Raw genomic sequence first — 26,322 nt, forward strand, 5'->3', positions numbered from 1 at the left:
AAGCATACGTACCTTGGGTGACAATGGTTGGCGGTTGCAAGACAATGTGCCTTTGGGCCACGCCAACAATGTACGGCAGTAATTGCTCCTGGACGTCCCCAAAGCTACGGAATTCCGGGACAGTAAACACCAAGTTGTCATTGGTAGCTATGTGCTGAAGCTCTGCCTTGGAGGCGGCCTGGGCTCCGAGGCCAAATGAGAAAACGCTAGCCTGCTTCAGTGCTATGACCGCGTCTCGGATTTCATCACTAGAAGGCCCAGCACTTATGAGGACCAGCACCTGGGGAACCCCTTCCTCCACTCGGCTGCCCCCTGCCCGGGTGAAGTGATTCTCCACCACAAAATCAAGGGCAAGGCCGACATTGGCCAACTCCCCACCGATGAACCCCAGGGCTTGCACTGCGTCCAGAACCTGAGCCTTGGTGGAATAGCTGTTTAAGGAGAACATGGTTCTGGGCTCATCGCTATACTGGACCACCCCCACTTGGATCTGCTGAGTTCCAACTGAGAGTCTCTCAAGGAGATTTACAAGGAAGTCGCGAATGACTGCAAAATTGACACTTCCGGTGTTGTTTGATCCATCAATTAGGAAAATAATGTCAGCAGAGTCTTGTGCTTTAAAAGAGAGAAATGCAAAAAATGTGAAAGCATTAGAACAAGTGACCACATGCACCGTTCAGTGTTCTGACATGTTTCTTGGGAAACCAATAAGAAACACGAAATATGGACAAACAAAACACATGTTGATTAAGGAATGTGAAATTCTCTTTTAGTTCTGCATTCTGAATGGATAAGAGGCAACTTCTTAATAGAAATGATGGTGTTAAGTAGGGGCATTTAATATCAAATTTTCTTCTGTGCCATCTTTGTAGTCAAATTTCAAAACATATTCAACTTCTGGGTATATTCTGAAATTTTCTACTAAATTTGGAGGGAACTGTAGTTGCATGGAAGTATGCATTACCATACCTACAGGAGAAAGTAAAGGAGTATATTAACAAAGGTCCAAAGATGATTTCTAATTTGAGGACATTTCTCTTATAATCCTCAAGTCATTATAAGAATTTTCTTTGTCCAAATCCACAGCACAAAACAGAATCCCAGATTTAGGGTTTGGTGATTCATCACCCCAGTATGTTAAACACTTGATTCCTTGAGCAAATGTTGTTCCTTCTTTTTTACTTTAAAAACCAAAATGGCTGTGTATCTACCACTTTGGGAATATGAAAAGAAGAACTCACACAACATTTACAGTTTTGATTCAAAAATACCCTGATCCATTTTGGTTTGATTTTCGTTTCTCAAATGACGTTTAGTTGCGTGAAACTCAAATGCAAGTCTGGGATTCAGCTAAATGTTTTCTTCATTTATTTTTGCCATTGCCTCTATATTCAATCACACAATGCAGAACAATGTTAAGCAGAGTGATATGAAACCAGTCATGACATAATTATCCAACCTTATTTTTATGACATCCTAGACCGAGTGCCTGGCAGGACCATGGGCATCTAGTAAACCCTGAATCAGAATTAGCTCTGGAGTTATACAAATGGACATAAAAAGGCTGACCAAGATCTCTTTTCTCCTCACAATGGCAAACATGACACTTCCATTCTGTTACTGAGAATGGGAATTTCACAGAAGCACTGAGCAAGGAATGGCAATCAATAAACTACGAACCTGGGTGGAATATTTCAAAGGCTCATCTGCTAGAATGTTTAAATCAGGCTGATTTAAACGATTTGAAAAGCAAAATTATTCTAGCAAATATATTTTAATAACTTAAGTGTGTGTTAGGAATAGGAAGAGATTTTATGTGAGCATATATGGTATTTATATTCTGGATTTTAGGAAGCTATGTTTGGAGTATAATTGTAATATTATATGAACAATCATTCATTCTGATATTTTTAATGACAGTGAACATTTTATATGTAAAATTAATTTTTCCTGGTACCGACAAAATTGCTTTTATTTCCACAATGGAAACAGGATACAAATCTTGTCTCATGAAATTAAGGAATTTTGCTATAGTGAAATGATATTCTTACCCAAGCTCTCCCCTTGGGTAATCTGAGCCAAGGATGGCTGCAGTTGGGATTACTGGAATCAGAACTGCTCTCTTTCTCCCCTTACATACATGAAACCCCTAACAACAATTTTGCAGAGGAATTCCTTTCATAGGGAAAGATACTAATGTGAAAATATCTTATAAGGTTTTATAAGATATTAACTTAGCATTTGCTAAGAATTCCAAAGCATCTGCTACTCTTTAACCAAACCATAGGGTCCCTGAAGGATCTTATGGGAGGGTGCAGTGCCAGTAGTGTGAATTATGTTGCAAGCCATAGAAATAGCCCACACGGTGCCGGGAGCTCCAGGCTCAGCAAACCATACCACAAAATTCCTCAGCACTTCCCAGGCCTAAACCAATGACCCTGAGGGACAAAGGAAGATTTGCCCCTTACTCAGCAAACCGAGACCTTTAAAGGAAGGACTAATTCTGAACCTAAGATCAATAAAAGAAGAACGATCCCTAAATCACAGATGACTCATTCCTTATTAATTTCTTACTTACTTTTTGACTACGGTTCACAATAGAATAAATAAAATAAACAAACACTGAGGGAAAACCCTTGATTATTGCTCTTCTAAAAAGCTGAACCGCAGCAGGTCATAGAAAAATGTTGGATAATTTGTCATCACTGAAAAAACCACGTTGTCCTCTTATGCACACGATGATGGGACACACAAGGGCATGCTGTTATCCAGGAGAGCCGAAGCCTCAGACAGACACAAGAGACACCGGTTCTTGTGTACAGCAAGGCATACCAGGGATCAATATTAACTCTAAGAGGAATCAGATCTTTCTAAAATTTAAAATGTGAAGTTGTCTGGTTTTCTGCTTTTATGGCTCACGTATCACACCATCTGTGGCATTTTCTATGGAAAAGTTTTGAAACATCCATGGAAAAATCATAGGTTCCTTCAACATCGTTGGAAACACTACTTTCCTGAGCACATTGGTGTGGGCACAATGCTTTCCTTAGCTCATGGGATGCTTCCTTTTTTCAAGCAAAATTTAAAAGATCACATTTGTATTTCCTATGCAAACACAAAACTGCAGATAGGTTTTGCGAGTTTTCTAAATCTTTATATTTTGCAAAGAAAAGAAAGCTCATCCTCACTGATACATAGGTCAACTTTAGCTTTTGCTTTAGTAAAGCTTTTGTATTTTATATCCATTGATAAAAGGGATTTTAAAAAACACAACTTTCAGTGATTACTTGAGTACAGTTCATTTAGAACAGTGGCCCTCATATATATATTCATGGGAAAAAGTTACCTACCTAGTGGGCAGGAAACGGAAAGAAATGGCCCTAACTTATTAGCAAGCTCCATAATGCCTTCCTGACTACCTTTCCCAACAACTATAAGCAGAGAATTTTTATTATTTTATTTTTTTTGCTGTGGAACATGCAGTGGGACATGATACTGGCAGAATTGCAGAGTGAAGTTAATTAGAAAAGACAACATAAATGGATTAATATTCCACCCTGGTGCTGCTAGTGGCTTGGACACTAGAAGACAGAGATGTTTTCTTGGCATAAAAACAAAGGTTTTGTCATCTATGTGGAAACAGACTATGTTGACAGGCTCATTTAGCATTCATATGGTAATCTAATCGTTTATCCATTTATATAATTGTTAAACATAATGGCAAACTCGTCCACCCTTTTTCCTAAATTGGCCAAAACACCAATAAAGAGAAGATGTTCCATTTCTCTCCTGATCCCTTTCATTTTTTTGACATGGATGAGTTATTATCCCTATATTCAGAAAGGCAATGATTAGTGAATTATTGATGCTGAGAACATTGTAGCAAATGGAAAAGGTCATTAGAGCTGCCATCTTGTAACCTCCTTGTAAACTGCAGTGCCTGGTTTGGGGTGCTCTCAGGGTCCAGCTTCTTTTCCTGTAATTGGCAGGATCGATACTAGTGTCATAAGGCAGAGGTGAGACACATCATTTGAAGTAGGGAATGCTATTCAGGTTTAATGCAAATAATCCAGACTGTGCCTCACCCCTCTCTATTAGAAGTAGAACCACTGGTAGGGTCATGAGCCCTCCCACCCCTATCAAAACTGAAATCACGGATAACCATTGGGGAAACCATTTTATGAACAATCTCCTGAAACACCTTGGGGCTGGTTAGTCCTGAAACCCTTCTCTTAACCATGATCTGCCTGCCCGGCTCCTATCTAATGACATCAACTCATCTTGCTCCCCACTCCTCGTTTTCTGAATCTCTCTTATGAAAAACTGATGTCTAGTACTATTTGCCTAAAAATCACCATTATTCTGATCATAATCCAGAAAGCCTTTCTCTGGACTCCTCCTCAACTGCCTCTAAGTCTCTTCCCCCTCATCCTGGCCCCTGCTCCTCTGGCTTTCCAGAAGTCTCCCAGCCCCTTCCAGCTCTCATCTTCTTCCCCGCCCAGCCAGGTCCCCAGGGCAGGCTGTTTCAGGAATTTACTAGCTACCATCTTAGCAATGGTAAATTTCCTTCCCAAGAAGATCTTCTTGCCTCTCTACCATCCTCTCTTTGCAAGCTCCAACCTGGTAACTTTTTTCTTCCAAGAGTGCCTGAGATACCTTCAGAAAACCAGGGAGCCACGCTCATGGACAAGACCCCAGGCTGTGGTCTCTGACAACAACTGAACATCACTGCAAGTCAGCAGTTGCTTCTTGAACGTTTTGTGATCCTTTCCTCATAGCCCTGTTGCAGCTGTTCAAAAATAACTTCGATACTTCCAAGCTCCCAAGCACCACTGCTTCTCTCCCTCTGTCATCCTCTCTTATTGGATGATTGATGCCAACTCAACCTGAACACTCTCAACCTCTCCCCTTTCCACCTCAATATCTTAGAAATATGATCCCTTTCTCCTCCTTTCCCTTCATCTTGGGGGACACACGTCTCTCCTTCTGGAGCTCATCTCTCCCTTGAGGCCCTTGACGCCACCCTAGCTTTCTGCCCATTCTCCTAGAATTCTCTGCTACCCACTGTCAGTTGGCGACGTGGACTCATTTTGTGACACAGGGAGGTCCCTCTGTCCTGCCTATCGCTGATGAGGAAGCCTAGCCCTGGTCAGAATTGCTGTGGTGCAATACATTTGAAATTTACCTGTGGAATTCCTTCCCTATCAGTCTTTAGGTACTTAGCACTGGCAAGAGAGCTAATAGGTGTGACTGGTTAAGTGACTTGCCAGGCAATTAGTTCCATGCACGTCACCATGCACGAACACATCCATGTAAAGTCGCTGCATCATCAGTACTTCCAGAGTGGCACTGAAAAGGACCATTGGAATCAGAAGCATCTCTATGGGCACAACCATGGTGACAGCGTGGAGGAGAAGTGAGAAAACCCACTCCAGAGCCAACATGTAAGGGCCTCCAGCTCTAAAACTCAATTTCTTCAAAATAGATTTGGACTGGATCATCTCTAAGGCTTCTCACAATTCTAATTCCGTCAAATCTCTGAAATAAATCCCATAGAGTCAAAGAGAGGAGCTCTGCATGTTGCTTCACTGGACCCAAAAGTGGAACCCCCCCTTCCCCCTCCACTCAAGCTCTTTCAGCTTTCCTTAAAGGAAACGGGCTCTCTATCCCAGGAACAATGAAGGGATTTTTGTTAGATGCCTGCCCAGCCACGCTGAGTCTGTCTTGTCCAAGGAAGATAGAAGCAACTTCTTGTGGGGTCATAATATCAGGATGTGCTTTTTTAGAGTTAGAATATTAATTGTCTCAAAAGCAAAGAATTCCTCTTGAAGATAGGTGAATTGCTCTGTTTTGGAAGGAGACTACAGAGAATATTCAAACCTTTGTTTTTAGACCTGTGAACGGGCATCTCTTCCCTAATCCGCCCACCATCTTTTAGCCATAATATTGCCTTAACACCAGCGGTTGCCAAGTTTATCTCCAAAGAAGAGCGAGGCAGGCAGCAGCTTGGCGATGTTGCCATTACCTGTGATGTCTTTAAGGGTCTCTGTGCCTCCAGCCCTTTCTGGAGTCATGGATGAATGCACACAGGCCACTAAGTTTCCTACTATGTCATGAAGTGGGTAAAATTCTCTAGGTTGAAAATATGCATATTGAGCGGTTCACTTGCTATTTCTTTTAACGCTCCTTCATCTGCATCCTCAACTCCAATTGCAAACACTTTAACATCAGCAGATTTAAGTTCCGCTGAAGGCAGAGCAAGGGCATCCTTCGAGTGTCCATCGGTTAACACTACGATAACCTGAGGGACTCCATCACTGGCCCGGCTTCTGGCAGCCTCAGTGAGGTGATTTTGCATTACGTATTCTAATCCTTTTCCAGTCTGATTGCTTCCCCCAGTATAAGACATGTTGGAAACATGGGAGAGGACTTCTTGTTTAGAACGATGCGTATTTAACAGGAACTCGATATGTGGGCTGCCGTTGAACCAGACCAGAGCAAAACGGAAATCATTTTCTCCCGCAGCTAAAGATTTTATAACATCATATAGAAACTCTCGAACAAGTTGGAAATGTTCTTTTCCAATGCTCCAAGAGGAATCCACTAGAAATATTATATCGGCAGCAGCGCCATTTATGACATCTTTTAAAAAAGACATTGGTTTAGATGTTTCTCCTGTTCAAGAAATGACTTCCCATCAGTGCAAAGCCTTCCTCAACTCATTCAGTTTCCACTGTGCTGATACTAAATAATTTACACCTCATGTGTGAAACAGGCGGGGACGCTGACTTACCTGAGAAACAGGGACCTGGACACATGGACCCAACAGCTGCCGGTGCCCAGTCACTGGGCCAAGTTCCATATGCAATGACTGCCATACATGGACCAGTAGCAGGTTCCACAATGGGGAGAAACATTCCCTGGGGTGTCCTTTAACTCTAGATGATTCTTTGTGGTAGTTTGAACCCCAAGACCCACCTGCTCGGACAGGAAGGATATCCTATCACAGGTAACCAAGCATCATTTTAGAAATCCATTCCTCAGCTTTGGGTCTGAAACTTGGCCCTGACAAGATAGAATACTGAAATCTACTACTGTTTTACCTGAACTAAATATACTACTGTTTTACCTCCCATGCTTTGGGTAATTTGCCCGAAAAATAAATGTCATAAATACATCTTAAGTGAAGAAGACTTGTATAACTGTAGGGAAAGGCAAAGTCTCATTTTTTTCAGACTTTTTCGCATGAAGAAAGGTACCCTAACTCGTCATTACATTTTCAGAGCCATCTAAGCCCTCTTAGATGCTGAACAGTATTCATCTCTTTCAAAGATGAATCCAGTTCTCTCTCAAAAGTAGGAGCAGGAGACTCCAAGTGCCAGGCTGTGGGTGGCTGGGAAGTGCCCTTCTGCACTGGGCCAGGCTGGCTGCGCACAGCAGGGCCCTGGACTCTACTCACCTGGGGCTGACCCGATGCCCCAACCCATGCTCCCCTGGCATTGAGGTGGTCCTCACCAGGCCACCATCTAAGAACTATCAGGTCTGGAGGGAGAATCCCCATCAGAAGCTCAGCTCTCCAAGCAAAGGAGAGGGACCCAAGTCAATACTTCCCAGCTCACAATACATGAACCATTTCTCATTTTTCTAAAACTCTGTGAGCAAGTTCTTAATAGGATTAGTTGGGATCTATTTTTTGGGGGGGGGGGAATCTATTTTTAAGTAATTTGGGGAAACTGATATTTTAAAGATTTGATGATTCTAGATGAAAAATGTCTTTTCCTGTCCAGAGTGAGAAAGAAATGGTGACATTTGTGTTTGTTTTTGTCAGGGAAAATTAATTTTTTACTCTCAACCATTGTCTTCTCTGGGTTTTATGTGCTCAGACATCAACCAGTGCGAGAAATGTGGAAAAGCTCTTCAGATGGTAAAATATTTTTGACACAAACTTTCTGCTCACACCCAAGGTAAAAACAAACCACTTGCCAACCACCGCCAAGATATCAAACCCAAGTTTCAGTAAAAAGAATCTCTCTCTCACTGGATAAAGAGGAGCAAAAAGTCTGTAAAATAAATGAACATCCTGTAGTCAATGGCTTGGCTATCTCTTCAAAGCTTATCTAAGCTCTATATTCAGCACATGACGTCTAAGATCTAAAATCAGAGAATACTGTTCCTTTTAATGAAATGAAGAGATGTTTCTGGATCTTACCTGCTTGTTGTTGTGCACGAGTAAAGGAAAAGCCTGAGAAAAAAAGGCAAAAGGTGACCACGAAAGGCAAATGCCGATGCTTCCTCATTTTGATTTTGTCTAAGCACCAAGTGAGAACCTACGAGAGAAAACAGGACAAAGGAGAATGATCAGGTCTTGACTCTCCGATTACTAATGAATGAATCAAGGATTTATCCCTTTTATGAAAAATAGTTTTGACTAAACATAGACAGGAGAATCTTTGAATCTAGTGATTGTAGGACTTTGGCCATAGCTAAAAATTGTGCAGTTCAACATTTTTTCCTCTCAAATTGAGGCAGGCAAAAATAGTATATCACGAAACAAATGGCAGAATGAAAAAGGGTCAGGAGAGAAGGTGCTCAGAGGCACAAAGGAGCAGGTTGGTGATGCCCAGCCTAACTGTCAATCGTGTCTAAAGGAATCCCGCAGGGAAGCTTCGTTCAGGGAGGGAACGGGTTTCGTCCAAATCACAACGTGTGCAAAAACAACCATGGCAGCTGGGACCATTTCGAATCTTGCCCTCATTCTCTATTAATATTTAGCACTTTCCTTCCAACAAAAACCTGCTGTGTGTCCAACTCCAATCGCAGGATGGAGCACACCCTGGGATACTGAATTAGCAAGACTGAAGCCAGTCATGAGGGCTGACGGCCACATAGCGTGGTCTCCCATGCAAATTTTTTTTTAACATCTTTATTGGAGTATAATTGCTTTACAATGGTGTGTTAGTTTCTGCTTTATAAGAAAGTGAATCAGTTATACATATACATATGTTCCCATATCTCTTCCCTCTTGCGTCTCCCTCCCTCCCACCCTCCCTATCCCACCCCTCTACGTGGTCACAAAGCACCGAGCTGATCTCCCTGTGCTATGCGGCTGCTTCCCACTAGCTATCTATTTTACATTTGGTAGTGTATATATGTCCATGCCACTCTCTCACTTTGTCACAGCTTACCCTTCCCCCTCCCCATATCCTCAAGTCCATTCTCTAGTAGGTCTGTGTCTTCCAGCCAGCCTGGCTCAAGTCTGGATGGGCGCAGTAGGCTGTGTCACCATCACTTTTCCCTTCAAGCAAACACCACCTTCTCCCCATGCCACATCTGAAAGCACCCTGACCCACACCAAACCCTCAGGTCAGCATCTTCACCCCCCAGTCTCCAGTGAGAGCAGCTTGAGGGTCTGGGCTCTTCCTTATGACCCTCCAGAGAGCTGGCCTAGGTCTTCTCCATCTGAGCTTAGGTCCCCTTGCAGGACATCACCTCTTTTCTCTTCCCCTTGATCCAAGGCTCTGGTTTCCCCCAACTCTTTCTTAGGTCTTGGGTATATGACCTGTGCAGACCCACTAGACCCCATGCTTGATTTAATGATTTGTTGTTGCTGTCTTAAAATTCTGAATAACTTTTGGACAAGGACCCTTCATGTTCATTTTGCATCAAGCCCACAGATTCTGGAGCTGGTCCTGGCTACAGGTGTGCATGTGTATCAATGACTCTTCTTACCATTACCCAGACTTGGCAGGGGTTCCCTGGTCAGAGCCTTGGGTAACAGCATTAGAGAGGAGGGGTGTGCCGGTCAAAATTATTGGTTATTTTTTCTTGTCCTTAGTTTCAAGAAGTACTATTTGATATTGAAAATTATGTACGATAGACTACAGTCAAGCGAGAAATCCCATTTGGTTTAAGAAACCTAAATATTTTCATCTGGAGAGATTGGGTTACCATCATAATTTACAGTTCATTGTTAGGGTTTGAAGATTAAGAAGGCGGCCTTGGGAATTACAGCATGAAAAGGTAATCATCATCAGTATAAATAAAAATCAAAAACCTCTTTCTCTGGGGCATTTTTTGGTAGAAATAGAAAAACAAATCCTAAAATGCATACGGAATTTCAAAGGACCCAGAAGAGCCAAAGCAAACTTGGGAAAGGAAAAATAGAGCTGGAGACCTCATATTCCTGATTTCAAATCACATTACAAAACTACAGTAATCAAAACAATATGGGACTGGAATAAAGACAAACATGTCAACCAATGGAATAAAATAAAGATCCGAGAAACAAACCCTCAAGTATATGGTCAAATAAGTTTCTATAAGGGTACCAAGGCTACACAATGGGGGCAGGATAGCCTCTTCAACAAATGATGCTGGAAAAACTGTATACCCACATGCAAAAAATGAAGTTGGACCCTTACCTTACACCACTTACAAAGAACTAACTCAAAATGGATTAAAAATGTAAATGTAAGACCTGAAACTATTATACATTTAGAAGAAACTATAGGAGAAAATCTTCATAATATTGGATTTGGTAATGGTTTCTTCCATATGACACCAAAAGCACAGACAGCAAGGACAGACAAATGGTACTATATCAAACTTTAAAACTTTTACACAGCAAAGGAAACAATCAACAGAGTGAAGAGGCAACCTACAGAATGGGAGAAAATATTCACAAACCTTATATCTGATAAGGGGTTCGTATCAGAACACATAAAGAACTCCCACAACTTTACAACAAGATCTGATTTAAAAATAGGTAAAGGACTTGAATAGACATTTCTCCAGAGAAGACATACGAATGGCCAATAAGCATATGAAAAAACACTCAGCATCAGAGAAATGAAAATCAAAACCACAATGAGATAATTCAAAAAGAGTCATGTACCACAATGTTCATTGCAGCTCTATTTACAATAGCCAGGACATGGAAGCAACTTAAGTGTCCATCGACAGATGAATGGATAAAGAAGATGTGGCACATATATACAATGGAATATTACTCAGCCATAAAAAGAAACGAAACAGAGTTATTTGTAGTGAGGTGGATGGACCTAGAGTCTGTCATGCAGAGTGAAGTCAGAAAGAGAAAAACAAATACCATATGCTAACACATATATATGGAATCTAAAAAAAAAAATGGTTCTGAAGAACCTAGGGGCAGGACAGGAATAAAGATGCAGACATAGAGAATGGACTTGAGGACACGGGGAAGGGGAAGGGAAAGCTGGGATGAAGTGAGAGTAGCATTGACATATATACACTACCAAATGTAAAATAGATAGCTAGTGGGAAGCAGCCGCATAGCACAGGTAGATCAGCTCGGTGCTCTGTGTCCACCTAGAGGGGTGGGATAGGGAGGGTGGGAGGGAGACACAAGAGGGAGGGAATATGGGGATATATGTATACATAGAGCTGATTCACTTTGTTATACAGCAGAAACTAACACACCATTGTAAAGCAATTATACTCCAATAAAGGTGTTAAAAAAAACAAAAACAAACAAACAAACAAAAACCCACAATGAGATATTGTCTCACATCCACTGAGATGGCCACTATCAAACAAACAGTAAACAAGAAGTGCTAATGAGGATGTAGAAATATTGGTACTCTTAGGCACTGTTTGTGTGAATGTAAAACACTGCAACCACTTAGAAAACTGTATGGAGGTTCCTCCAAAAATTAAAAATAGAATTACTATATAAGCCAGCAATCCAGCTTCTGGGTATGTTTCCAAAATAATTGAAAACAAGATTTTGAAGATATATATATATACACCCAAGTTTAATGCAGCATTATTCATAATAGCCAAGACGTGGAAACAATATAAATGCCCCTCAGTGGATGAATGGATAAAGAAAATGTGGTATATACATACAATGAAATATTATTCAGCCTTAAACAAAAGAAAGAAATTCTGTCATAGGCTACAACATGAATGAACCTTGAGGACATCATGATAAGTGAAATGAGCCAGTCGCAAAAAGACACATACCGCAAGATTCCACTTACGTGGGGGATCTGAAATAGTCAAACTATTAGAAACAGAAAATAGAATGGTGGTTGCTAGAGGGAGGGGGAGGTGGGAAGGAGAGTTAGTGTCCAAAGGGTACAGAGGTTCAGTTCTGCAAGATGAAAAAGTTCTAGAGATCAGTTACACAACAAGGTACGTGTAGATAACACTACTGTACTATTCACTTAAAAATGATTAAGGGGGCTTCCCTGGTGGCGCAGTGGTTGAGAATCTGCCTGCCAATGTAGGGGACACGGGTTCGAGCCCTGGTCTGGGAAGATCCCACATGCCGTGGAGCAACTAGGCCCGTGAGCCACAACTACTGAGCCTGCGCATCTGGAGCCTGTGCTCCGCAACAGGAGAGGCCGTGATAGTGAGAGGCCCGCGCACCATGATGAAGAGCAGCCCCCACTTGCCACAACTAGAGAAAGCCCTCGCACAGAAACAAAGACCCAACATAGCCATAAATAAAAATAAATATAAAAAATGATTGCGATTTGCTCACTTGCTCTACTCTGGGACTCTTTCAGTCCTTTCCATCCAGTCATACCTTTCTTCCCCACACTCTGCTAGACCTATTCCTGAGTTTGTCCTTTGAAAAAAAAAAAAGCACATGCAATATTTGTGGTCTTTGTAAGTTTTCTTAATTGAGGATATACAGTTTAGAATCATGTAAATTCTATGTCATGTGTGTTTTACTACAATCTTTAAAAAGATAGGAAAAGTTACCTGAGATTTTTAAAAGTATGGGTTACTCCGTACACCTAAAATGTAGCCATCAGTTTAACAGGAATGGTATAAATGTGGCATCTTTTTTTTGAGGCATGAGTCTTTAAGAGCTAAAACAGGAAAACAATACAACTGCACATATCTTCTTAAAGCATATGTATGTGCCCCTATAATTAAATAACACAACATTTGTCCTTGCTCCTAAATAATATTTGGAAAGGAAGAAGAAAAGAAGTATTTGGCAGCAAAATATTAAGGTCTGGGGAAGAAAACTTCAGTCCCAGGAAAGTGAAAAAAATCTGACATGAACACTGAGATGTGGTACAAAAGTTATTTCTACCCCAACTAGTGTCATTAGAGCTACGAAATCAGCTCTGCCTAAGGCCTAGGCTTTTGTACCTGCTTGACCTTCCTACCTTGACCTTCCTCTCGCCATAGGCCTTCCACGGGCCTGGTGATTCTATTTGTGGTTGTCCGTTGTATATATAACTCAGGAATCCCATTTTCCCCACATTGCTAAGGAAGACAATGTTAAGGGTGGTCTAAGGTTCTCAACCTTGCCATCTAGAGCAACAGAAATAATGACAGCAAAGGAAAATCTGTCTGGCTAATTAGCGACCTGGCCTTGGCCGGGGACTAGTGTCTAGATGGACTTCTTAGCAAGATGCACGGAGGGCCAAGGAGAGCAAAAGGCAGCCCCTTATCGAAGCTGTCACCCAAGGACGTGGATGAAGTGGGCTCAGTCCCATGATTTTTCCTGCCAGAGATCAGGCCCGGAGGGAGGAGCTGGGGTCCAGATCCTGTGGCCCAGCTGTGAGGAACAGCAAGACAACAGAGTGTGGGCCCCAGGCCAACCCAGTCAGCCAAATTGGTGGGATAGAAAAAGACAAAACCATAAACAAGAGAATGGATTCCAAGACCCACTGTTGCTTTGGATTTTCCAGGGAGGTCAAACCAAAAGTATAACCTGTGATAAAACAAATTTACCCTGTGATTCAAATTCTGAGAGCTTGAAGATACAACCCCAGCACGTAATACAAAACCACTTGTCAATACAACTTTCTCTTGGAAATGTATCAACAGTGAGAAGGAAAGGTTTTTTTGATGATCAGAAGGCCAGTCATCAAGAGAACGTATTTCTTTCTACAATGAAGTGACAGCCAGTGGTGATAATGGTGACATTCCAAAAACACAGCCCAATCTTCTTGGCTTGAAATGGTCAACACGTGTTAGGCACGGATCTGTACGATATAGGAGGGCAGTCCTCAGCTCACAGCACTTTGGTTCCACAGTGCCCCCAAGTCCTGGTCAGTGCTCAAGGGAGTTCCCTCAGGCAGTGTAGAAACCCACGCTTGGCTGGTTGGTCTGTTTCCTTCACTGAGGATGAATGCCCAAGCCGCCGCCCCAATGTTGCCCCATTGCTCTCTAGAAATCCTGCAAGACCATGCTCTACTCTAGGAATCTTCTAGGCCTTTCCATCCAGTCACACCTTTCTTCCCCAAACTCTGCTAGACCTATTCCTGAGTTTGCCTTTTGAAGAAAAAAAAAAGCACACGCAGTATTTGTGGTCTTTGTTATTTTTCTTAATTGAGGATATACACGTTAGAGTAATGTAAAAGTACATCATACATATGCTATTCTTGATTCTTTCCATTAAAATTGAACATCAGGTTTCTTTACCAGCAATAAGCATCCTACTAGAAAACTATTTTGTGGGAAAATTGTACGCCCACATTATTTAAATTTTACTGGATTCTTTCCAGAAATATATACTGTCCTTTCCAAGACAGCCTGTAATATTCTAATTGGTCGAGAACTTTCTTTAAATGTGGGATCCACAGATTTTTTTTTAATATGGGATCCACAGATTTCAAAGGATCTGTCAACCTCCCCCAAAAGTGTACAACATTGTATCTGTGTATGTGGGAGTCTCTGGGGATAGCATCCAAGTTCACATGTGATTCTAACCGCCTCTATTCTAACTCCCCACTAAAGTTCAAGCACCATTCCTTCGAGAAAAAGATTTGATGCAACTCTTCCGGGAGGTCAGTTCCATTGTTTTAAATATTTGATCCATGCACAAGAGGCAGGATTTAAAGCAGTATTTTTGTTTTGGAATGAGGGCAAAAAAATAGTATAGGACCTCACTGCAAAGCATTGGACAATGTAATCCATGTGGAAGAAATAGGACATGACCACTGCTGAGTGTGGGATGGGACGAGCTTCAGGCTTCTCTGCAGACAACCTTGACAGAGAACATGGGTGAATCGTGCACTGAGTAGGTTTCACTGGTTTTGGTTTTGGTTTTGTTTTGTTTTTACTATCCCTATACTATCCCTATACTGTCCCTGTACTATCCCTATACTGTCCCTATACTGTCCCTATACTGCCCCTATACTATCCCTATGCTAACCCTATACTATCCCTATACTGTCCCTATACTGTCCTTATACTATCCCTATACTATCCCTATACTATCCCTATATCCCTGTGTGGGATCTCTATTAACAAATTCCAAAATCTGGTAGTCTTTGGTAGAGCTCAATAAAATCAAAATCATGATAGAACAAAGTCTTAATGTCTTTCTGAGGCATTAAGGAGTTACTTCAACTATTCTCTAAGGAAAATGAATTTTAAGTTGGTTGAAAATTATATGTAAAGATTTTTATTTCCAAGATCTTAATCTTATAAAAGAGTAGACCCCTAAATGAATTCTTTCTCATTGGGACACAAAGTAATGAAAAAACATTCAGTGCACTGGAATTATCTTTTCTAAAACCTAACCAGATGTTGAGGAAAGGGAAAGAGGGGAGAGAGGAAGCAGGGGAGGGGAGGAGAAGGCAGAGGAGGGCACAGGAGGGCAGAGGGGAGAAGCTCTTCCAACTCTGAAAGTGAAGGACAGAAAATGATGTTTGTTGGATGATGAGTTATCCAGGCTCCACTGATGATTAATGAACTCTCATGTTCAGTTGAGCTGAATTCCCAGGTGGGGAAAAGGCCTTTAGATCCACACACTTTTCCTGCCACAGGGCTTAGGAGCCAGTCATGCGGCTCAAGCATTCCTAGACCAGCTGGTGAATATTTGTTAATGTTTTTGTTTGCAATTAAATCTCTCCTAGTGTTTACCATGTCATGGCATCCCACTTTTTAAAACTGCAGTTTCTGGCAACAAAGCTTGGAGAATTTTTTTCATTTAGATTTAAAACATGTCAAATAGCATCTCCTCAAATGATCACCCAGTTTGTCCATTTTAATAAGGGGGAACAAGCCACCCTCCCATTACCCTTCCTTAACTCTCCTTCCCATCCCCAAGAAATAGAGACAAGAGAGCACAAGTCATATTTGTTGGGCCCCTGTCTCGTGGGTGGGATTTCATGCCCTTCTCCCAGTAACCCAATGGCTGCATTTTCCCCCATCTTATAGCTGGGAAACTGAAAGCAGGTGAAGCAAAGTGTTTTGCCCACTGCCACATTAAAAAATTTTTTTAAATTTTTTAAAAATTGAACCAGAATCCTAATGAAAATTTGTGTTTCCAAAGCCCAAGGGAAGAACCCCAGGAAACCCTAAGAGGATGTGTCAGATTTGGCCCCAATCTCAAGGAAACTCCCGACATCTTTCGGGGAAAAAATACACTAAAGTTCTTTGGTGGTGACAAACCACAGATTCTGCATCAACAGACTCCGTTTGTCTGCGGCTGTTCTTTCAAATACGAAAAAATTCAAAATTGGCTGCTTGAGACCCTTGTGTTGGGTGGGGTGTCAAGCTGCTTTGTGTCACAGATTCTGTCCTAAAGGCAACAGATTCAACCAGAGAACTTCATTAAATTCTTATCTTTCTATTGAGCATTAGTCATTCCTTTTTTTACTCGGCCTCATTCTGAAAAGAATTTGAGGTGCCTTTTTCCTTTTTGTAGCTGTCCGCTTGAAACTTAAAAAGATACCTCTTATTATGAAGACTGCTCTACATGGGCCTTCAACTCAAAATTGTATTCAGAGTCCAGTGACATTCCCCAGCCATTGTGCAATTCCATGAAATTAGTTTTCATTAAGTCTCCTCAGAAGCTTTTTCATTTTCCATGTCTGGAAATCTCTTTTAAGACAGAGACACACACATGCACACAAGGCAATCTTTTTCAAACAAAGACTTAAATACATCCAGAGCTCCCATTTTGAAGTCATTTATTTGGTCTTCTCCAAGCACTGCTTTTTAGAATCAGGCTGGTCCTCCTAACAAGTTCTAGGACTTCTGTTAACTCCTAACTGTCCCATTTTAAGTGGGAGCTGCAGAAATATTGGAAGACCACAGCGACAGAACTATGCCCACCTGCCGTGAAATGAAAAGTCACATTTCGGTAAACCCTAGGGGTCTCTAGCCTGCAGCCACCCTAGTTCTCTCTCTTTTTCTTACCCTTCTTCTCTTTCTTGCCTGAATCCTGGGAAAAGAGCCCCCATTCTTGTCCCCAGAGAGGAAGCTAAGAGAGGACTTATTCTTCTCCGGTTAGCGAAGGAGGAGAGTGGAATTTAACATGTTATTGCTACTTGAAAGAGCTTTGGGGGAATCCTCAAAAGCAAACAATTTGGAACAACTCTAAGAAGATTCCTCCAAAGAAATGCATCGGAAGCTGCTTTTTTACAGTTTATTTTACAACTTGAATCTCGCATTTCCATTCTATGAAATTGTGCTAGAGAAGAAAATACCAGCCACGTGTACACATCTGTAAACCATTATCTGCTTGACCCAGGCTCTGAAGGTGTGTTCTGTGATAGCAAAACTTAAGTCTTCTGATCCTGTGTGTCGACTTGGTCTCACTGCCACCTACTGGTATCCTTGTTAGACACTGAGTACTGGACCCAAGATCTTTGGCTCAAGTAAAACAGTGTCTGTTCATGTCTTGGCTATTATAGATAGTGTTGCTATGAACATTGGGTGCGTGTATCTTTTCAAATTAGAGTTTTCATCTTTTCTGGATATATGCCCAGGTGTGGGATTGCTGGGTCATATGGTAGTTCTATTTTTAGTTTTTTAAGGACCTTCCACACTGTTCCCCATAGAGGCTGTACCAATTTATATTCCCACCAACAGTATAGGAGGGGTCCCTTTTCTCCACACCTTCTCCAGCATTTATTATTTGTAGACTTTTGGTATTCATCAACAGATGAATGAATAAAGAAGTTGTGGTGTATATATATGTATACAATGGAATATTACTCAGTCATAAAAAGAATGAAATAATGCCATTTGCAGCAACACAAATGGACCTAGAGATGATCATACTAAGTGAATTAAGTCAGACAGAGAAAGACAAATATCCTATGATATCACTTATATGTAGAATCTTAAAAAATGATACAAATGAACTTATTTACAAAACAGAAACAGACTCACAGACATAAAAAACAAACTTATGGTTACCAGGGGAAAGGGGATAAATTAGGAGCTTGGGATTAACAGATACACACCACTGTATATAAAACAGATAACCAACAAGGATTTACTGTATAGCACAGGGAACTATATTCAATATCTTGTAATAACTTAAAATGGAAAAGAATCTGAAAAAGAATATATATATGCATATGTATAACTGAATCACTTTGCTGTACAACTGAAACTAATACAGTATTTTAAATCAACTATACTTCAATTTTTTTTAAGTGTCTATCTTGTTAATAAACAATGTCTGTTCAACAGCTCATGCATTAGAACAGAGCAATCCAGGAGGGGAGGGTTTGGCTGTGCCTTGGCAAGTTAGCCTGCTCCCGGAATGAGGTCACGTGAGGATGTCCCGTGCACCAAGCAGGGTTACCTTCCTTCTCCTCATAAAGGCAACTTGAAGAACCTCCAGATTAACTGCCCAGATATTTGGAAATTTATTTAAAGACATATTCCTAGGGTCCAAGATAATAAACATGAAGCAGAAAGTTCCATATCTGCTATAGTTGGAAAAGCTAGACACCACGATGCACATGTAAAAGACATTTTACCCTCTTAAATATAAGGCAGTCAGACAAAGCATTTCCTCCATTCTTCCTGCTAATTATAAACATTAAGCAGAGATTAGTTCAGATTTAATGTTAGGGCAGAGAATGCCTTAGAAGACGCTTCAAAAGGAATTGCACAAACACCCATTCCATTCCTGCCCCGTGACACACACAGTGCCGTCGGCTCCAGGGTAGATCCCAGCGTAACCCTCCCTTCCTGCCTTGGCCATGGACTTTTGGGGCTACTGGCCTCTCCAAAACCATGGTGTTCCATTGTAGAACTGTTCAAACACAGCGGCTAAAATGTCCTCCTATTGTAAGGAAAAACTAAACATTTTGTTTTCTAGTCTGATTCGTGATCAAGTCTAGAAGAGGAAATTATTTAAGAGATTTTTTTTAAAATTACATTGAAACATCAGATAAAATATCACCCACGCTGTATTTAGTGTAATATCTGGGAAAAATTCTACTTAGTTCCTGTCTCTATCAGTAAAGGTCAGTTAATCTCTCCCAGCCTCACTAATTTTATGTGTAAAATGTGGCTGATGGCCTGATGCTCTAACCGGCAGTGATTCTGTGACCGCTTTCTTTCATCTATTACCCTAGGCTCTGACCACCGGTGGGTTTCCTGCTGTCCCCACAAGAAACAGAGAGCCCCGCAGTGCATGGCGGGGCAGTCTGTGGGCTTAGCTGAGCTGGCTCTGGGTGCTGGCACTGCACTGCTGAATCAACTGATGAGGTTTCCAGAAGAGAAAAACCAGTTTCCTGGAATGGCTTCTCTTGAGACCTGAGTCATCTCCAGCTGCTGTTCAATTCTTAATTTTGAAATGCAACCAACCCACGAGCTCTTCCATCCAGTGGCCAATTCTCGATGCTCTGGGTCCATGAAAACTGAAGGTATGGGTCAAACCAGAGGCATCTGACAGAAACATTTGCCACTGTACCATTCCCTAGCCATTCCTACCTCGCAAATGTTTCTCTGTACTTCATGAGTCTTAAAATTCAGGAGAACAGCAGGATTACACTATGCAAAATGCAGCCAGACCCCTACAAAAGACTAACAATCTGCCTTTGGGAGAGGGTTTGGCAGAACTTTTCATATTTGTCCTATTTTTCTGCTTTGCTTTCTCTTTCCAGATTTTTTGAAACAACAATTACCTCTCTGCTAAACAAACTTAAAATATGCTACTCTATAAAAGACTGGTCGATGGCAAAGAGTGCCTTTCTTCACATGAAACTCCAAAATATACTCCTGAAGACTTGTACTCCCTTGATATTCCTGGCCTTAGACACCTACCTGTGAGAACACATGAGCATGTACAGGAGCGCCCAGGAAATGCTGATTTTGCTTTCCTTCTAGTACTGGGACCTCAAACTAGCAATTCACCTCCCTGTGTTCCATTTCTTCATCTGAGGTGTCAAGGGTGTGGGGAGAGCATCCACCAAGGTAGTAATTTGGGGATATTTCCAGTAGCCAAACGGAAATCATATATTTGCCAACCAGCGGGCAGGGCCTAAGTCTTAGTCATTTTTTTCCCCTCCCTTGACGCAAAGCTCCATGCCCTGGAGCACAAGGGGGTTTATTAAGCTTAAAGGAATATGAGACACATAGACCAAGGGCAGGTAAGGAAAAGTTTGGGAGTTACTGGATTAGTTCATCTTAACATCTCTTCCAGTTCTAAAATTCAAAACTCCTACAGGGATACAACATTGCACAAATAGGCAACCTTGCTCTGGTTCTGAAACACCTTTTTGTTCATTTAATTTAAACTTTTTTCTCAGTAGATATCAGTAAAATGTTTCCTTTAAAAGTCCTCACTTGGTTCATGCCCTTGTCATGAAGGTATTTTAGAAAGCAGAATGCTTCATTGCAAGCAGAAGTTCACCTCAATACATGCATACCTGAGCATAGGGAAAAAAATAAAATTCTAAATGTACACTTACTTCAGATATTACAGTCACATTTTTTAAAATTATGTATTGAAACAGTCTCCAGGTGAGTCCCAAAGTGACCCACAAGCTCTGCTGAGATGTGTATCAACAGATTCCCTGCGACCCCACCCCAGGGACTCCCTACAATGCACGGAGATTTTTCTGGAGCTCAGAGGGATGCATCTTTCCTCTACATTTTCAGGAAAGACTATACCAGGACGAAGGTGCTACTTCACAATTTCATCTCCTTCCTAAAATAGTCTGATGAGACCAGAAGGCACTAAAATTACGTTTTCAAAAATTAATATAATGAATTCCTGAAAAGAACCCCTCTTTGTAAATCAGGGTGCTGCAGGCGCTCCCTGAGTGTGAGACGGTCATCACCCATGGTTTAGAGGGGACAAGCAGTGTCTTTTCTTGAAAGGGCAGGATTACCTCCCAGATTTTTGGAAAGAGGGAATCCATATCTAGAAATGCGGATGAAAAGAACCTTTCCTTGTCTCACTCAAGGCTGTCTGAAGAAGCAGGAAATTTTTAAAGCTTCCCTACTTGAAAACCTGAATCATTTTGAGCTTTCCTTTCCTCAGTGAGAGCTACTAATAGGATTTTTTTAAATGCCAGGTCACTCCTCAAATCGTCAACTATTTATGTAGTAGTGGTGTGGTTTTTACAGCCTGCTTTCCACAGCTAAGACACCAAGAAAAGTTTGCTCCTGTGGGTTTCCGTGGAAAGGCTGCCCGAGACACAAAGTCTCATTCAGATGGGAACCAGCCCACGATTCTTCTCCAAGAGATAACAAATCCTCAGTTTCTTCCAAAAAGAACAGTGACAAGAACTAATTTTCAAATAAAACTTTTGCCTAAAGTGATTAGCATTCCTGCAAGACAGTCTCATGCAACAGAATTCGTGACCTGCCAGTGTATTTTAAATCCTAAATGTGGAATTTCACATAAAAGTGGGTAATGAGGGCTTCCCTGGTGGCGCAGTGGTTAAGAATCCACCTGCCAATGCAAGGGACACATGTTCGAGCCCTGGTCCAGGAAGATCCCACACGCCGTGGAGCAACTAAGCCCGTGCGCCACAACTACTGAGCCTGCACTCTAGAGCCCACGAGCCACAACCACTGAAGCCCGTGCACGCCTAGAGTCCGTGCTCCACAACAAGAGAAGCCACCGCAATGAGAAGCCTGCGCACCTCAAAGAGGAGCCCCCACTCACCACAACTAGAGAAAGCCCACGCGCAACAACGAAGACCCAACGCAGGCAAAAAATTAATTAATTAATTAATTTTTTTTTAAAAAAAGTGGGTAATGACAAAGACCCCTGTAACCAGTTGTCTAAATATTCTGAGCAATAGCACAGATGAAGCCTCCAGGGCAAAAGTCTACTAACTTTCAAAAGGGAAGGAGGTCTGATTTCAAGCTGGCTTTTAGCGGCGGCATCTGTAACCGCCTGACCTAAAACTAAGGTCAGATGGAGAGCCTCATTTGAGTCACGAATCCATCATCAATCATCAGTTGAAGAGAGGGGTTTCTTCCTACTTTATCATCAGTATTGTATTAGGTTCTAAGGCACAAAATCACAGAAGGCACTTATGATGACAGAATGAGATGCAGTGAATCCTCAACACTTTGAAAATAGAGGGATGTGCAGAAATAAAAACAATTCGTATTCAGAAAGATAGGAATTCTTCTTGCCTTACATCAGAAGTATCCTTAAGACCCCAAGTTTGGACATTCACCATACATCCCATCACCTAAGGACCACAAAGCATGGTGGGGTGAGGCACACACCCTCCCAAGTGCTGGAAGAGCCCGGGCCAAGGGCTAACATTCTAGAGACTTCCACAGCTGCCTCCCAGGAAGGTGGGAGTAGCTACACCCTCCAATTCCCCCACTGGAAAAGGGCAGGACACCCACACTCACCACCCTGCTATGGGATTCTTCCCCAAGTCCTCCTCTCCACCAGGTATCTTCTTAATGGTTTCCTCACTGCCGTGAGCGGAGAAAGAAAAAAATAAACCTTATGGTAATGGAAAACCCTTGCCTCCTCAAAGAAGAGATCAAGACCACAAGACCACTCGTATAGCTTGAATTCCTACAAAATCCCTCACCACCCCCCCCCACCCTTCTGCCTTCACCCTCAGCAAAGCCCACACAAGATTGGGATTGACATATATACACTAATATGTATATAACAGATAACTAATAAGAACCTGCTGTATAAAAAATAAATTAATTAAATTAAATTTAAAAAAGAAAGAATGAAGCAAAACGCTGGTGCCGTCCCTCCAGGCCCCCATCCCCAGAGGTGGCCTGGATGAGGGATGCCTGCTCAGCTCCGCTGGTCACAAAGCCAGTGTCGGTCCCTGGGCACCAGCTCTCTTCTCTGGCCTTTCTTTCCCCGTTAGTTGGTAGAGGCCCCGGGAAGCATAATCCAATTTCCCCATCGCTTTTAATAGAATATGATAGGAGGACGCTGTCTTCTGGGAGAACAAATCAAACAGTATGTTCCAAATCTAGATGTAAATTACCTCGGGATCCTCCAGTGCTGGGCCATCTGCTTTCCTGAAATGGTAAAGACTTTACTGCTGTCTGAGCCACCTACTGGCGCCCTGGCCTCAGCAAGTAATTGAGCATCTCAGAGCCCCTGAGCCTTCATCTTTAAAGCCAGGGAACCACACCTCAGTGCCTTCTAACCAAGAATCTCTTCCTTTATCTTTAGCCCAGCAAAGAACTCAGAAGTTTCAATACTGTCCAACAGCCAACTGGTGGTTTTCAACATCATTTTGCTTAGGAACAAAAAATACCTGATTTTAAAGCCACTTCAGTTTTTTGAAGTATTAAGAATGGGTCCCCTGGGAAGTTGGGGGACCCCAGTGTGAGAATAGTCTATCTGCATGAGCTCTGAGCACCCCTGCAGCTCAAGGACCCTACGGTTCTCGTGTGGAGGCAGCTGTGTGGAGGCTGGCATGGGCCAGCTCCTCTGAGTCCCCACTGGGGGGGGGGGACACTCCCCTCCGTCTACAGCAGTTTGTCCTTGGGGTTCAGACCAGCCTTTCAATTCGCTCCTTGGGCTGGCTGTGAAATGCCAGTTTCTGTTTACACCCCCCCAGTACTCCTCTGGGGCCTCCTAGGGACCCCACCCCTGCTTCAGTCCTAATTTTCCAACACGGTAGCCCCTGAAACAGGTCCCCAGAGTAGGTTGGCAACTGTCAGAGGACACTTTCCATCCTGGGCGAGGGGGCCGGAACCCCACCCTCCTGGCTGGGGAACGGGCTCCCGGCCTCGGGGCTTGGTACTTGCTCCACTTCTGGGCAACACAGGCCAGCCCGTGGCCCTAGGGGCCCTGCCCTAGCCACTGGGCATGCTGCCCAAACACCAAATTCCTTCTCCTCCTCTGACCCCTGCAGCTCCTTTAAGCAGCCCCAGAGGACTAAGACTCCAGCAGTAACTTCAGATTCCTGAAAAGATGGAGCCCTGATGGTAATAGCTGAGTAACTCTTGACTTGGCCCCGTTCCTGGACACCAAAGTCACCACGATCCCCTGGAGGTGACAGATACACCCAACCAGCCCACGCCCCAGGGACATGGGAGAACTCAGGGTCTCCCCAAGGTAGCTCTCGAATCCTCGGAAAGACACTTCTGCGAACAAAGCAGATTCTCAGATTCCAGCTGAGCTTCAGTTTATTTATGTCAAATAAATAAACCGTGAGCCGAAAAGCACCGCAGTCAGGAGAGCAGAGGGTGATGGGGGGGGGGAGGTAGCGGGGGGCATGGCACGACTCGTGGGCAGGCAGGGCCTTGGCCCAGCTAAGGAAACCCAGGGGGCACAAACTGAGAGAGAAAAATCGGCTGGGTCTTCCAGAGACCAACAGCGTGTACAGAAAACAGACTCTATGGGAGCGAACCTGAGAGCCATCGAGAAATGGTCAGCGGGGTTTAAAGCATTTCCCTCTGGCCACAAACCCAACACAGGGGGAACAGGGGCGAAGTGGCACTTACCCTGAGCAAACCTGGAGAAGTGTGTGTCCCTGGGCTTCGCTATTCAATTATGTGCGAATCTGACACATGTTTTTCCCACTGGCTGCGTCTCCTTTTCCTTCTGCAGGAGAGGGTACCCCGAGCAGGCAGAAAACTCCCCCTGTGGTCCTTGCAGGGGGCTGGTGAGCGGGAGAGCTGAGCGGCCTTCGGTGGAGGACTGAGCTCCAAACTGGACCGTGTCCAGGGATACAGCCAAGGCTCCCTCCAGCTCCTCCCTCCTCCCACCCCTCCTCCGACCCCTCCTCTCCCCCTCCCCACTCGGGCCTGCCCCACACTGTAAATGAAAACCAGACTCTCACTCTGTTGCTTCTGGCCCAGCCACAGGCTGATGTCACCTCAGAAGGCTGTCTTCACCCTACGAGCCCGTAGCTGGACGCCTGCAAACCTCGACTCTTAAAAAAAAAAAAATCCACCCCTTCTACTCATCACCTTTGGGGCTGGGTCCCTGGCCACAAAGAGAATGAATTTTGGAATGTTCCCGTGGGTCTCCATGGTTTTGCTGCAGTGTTTTCCAACACCATCTGAAAGGAAAACAGGAAATGCAGTCTCCCGCCTCCCCCCTCACCACGCCCTCCCATTTCTTCTTGAAGTTTCTGAATTGAGACTTCTCCTAATAACCTCCCCTTTCAAATATAAAAAACAGCCGTTCTGCTAACCAAAGTTCTGTTTGCCGGTGAGAAGACAAGGAAAAAAAAAGACTACTCTTTTTTTTGTTTGTTTGTTTGGTAATTCTGTATATAATGATTCTGATCATGAAGCTAATGGTCCCAATTCCAGGACACATGCAAGGGGAACAAGAATGGTTATTGTGCTCAGATTTATAGGAAAATTCTTGAGAAAGAACTTGTGTTTCGGCAAAGCTTTGTACCTTTCACAGCACTTTGATATGCATTATCTCTTGCACCAAGAACATCTCCACCTGTTAAAGAGATATGTGTCGTGTTTTCTTAAGTGAGATTATGGTCTCATTTTACAGATGAGAAGAATCTGGGTTCGTAGCAGAGCTCAGATCAGAACCCTGACCGTGGACACCCCCAAACTGCTCACTGCTCACCCATCACATGGCCCCCCCCTTGAAAATTCCATTCATGTGAGATATCAAGAGACATCTGAAGAAACAAACTTATGGTTACCAGGGGTTAAGGGGGAGGGAGGGATACATTGGGAGATTGGGACTGACCTACACACATTACTATATATAAAATAGACGACTAACAAGGAACTACTGTATAGCACAGGGAACTCTTCCCAATACTCTATAATGATCTATATGGGAAAAGAATCTAAAAAAGAGTGGATATATGTATATGCATAACTGATTCACTTTGGCGTGCAGCAGAAACTAACACAACGTTGTAAATCAACTAGACTCCAATAAAAATTTTAAAAAAGAGAGAGACATCTGAAGGATACTTTGGACTTGGAGATCCTTCCAAAGCCAAGTTTGAGGAGTAAAGGTATCATTAACTCCTTTGCACAGACGATGTCCTCCCGGTTTAGGGAGGAAGGGGAGATGGTACCTGCTCCCCTCCTGCAGCTCCAGGGCCCCCTTACTCATCCACAGGAAGACTCACCCCCTCTCTACACCCTGGGGGTTCAGCTCGAGGAATGGCAGAA

General features: G+C 42.9%; 1 protein-coding gene and 1 pseudogene across 12 annotated transcripts in view; both read right to left on the reverse strand.

Annotated features, from left to right (window-relative positions):
• COL6A3 (collagen type VI alpha 3 chain) overlaps positions 1-24,903 on the reverse strand; it is a 93,692-nt gene extending 68,789 nt beyond the window's left edge. For 6 of the 12 annotated variants that reach the window (XM_057551154.1, XM_057551158.1, XM_057551151.1 and 3 more), the window contains exons 1-4: positions 24,667-24,903; positions 22,588-22,653; positions 8,210-8,327; positions 13-615 (exon numbers count right to left, since the gene is read on the reverse strand). In XM_057551154.1, coding sequence (XP_057407137.1) covers positions 13-615; positions 8,210-8,297 — 691 coding nt within the window. In that variant the 5' untranslated portion in view covers positions 8,298-8,327; positions 22,588-22,653; positions 24,667-24,903. Of the gene's footprint in view, positions 1-12; positions 616-8,209; positions 8,328-22,587; positions 22,654-23,195; positions 23,217-24,666 lie in introns of those variants that run through there. The other 6 variants (XM_057551159.1, XM_057551157.1, XM_057551155.1 and 3 more) reach the window with 4 other exon arrangements.
• On the reverse strand, positions 622-8,196 carry LOC130708688 (collagen alpha-3(VI) chain-like; annotated as a pseudogene).
• Positions 24,904-26,322: the final 1,419 nt, after the last annotated feature.

The sequence above is a fragment of the Balaenoptera acutorostrata genome, chromosome 8 (assembly GCF_949987535.1).
Source record: "Balaenoptera acutorostrata chromosome 8, mBalAcu1.1, whole genome shotgun sequence".
In the NCBI taxonomy this organism is placed as follows: domain Eukaryota; kingdom Metazoa; phylum Chordata; class Mammalia; order Artiodactyla; family Balaenopteridae; genus Balaenoptera; species Balaenoptera acutorostrata.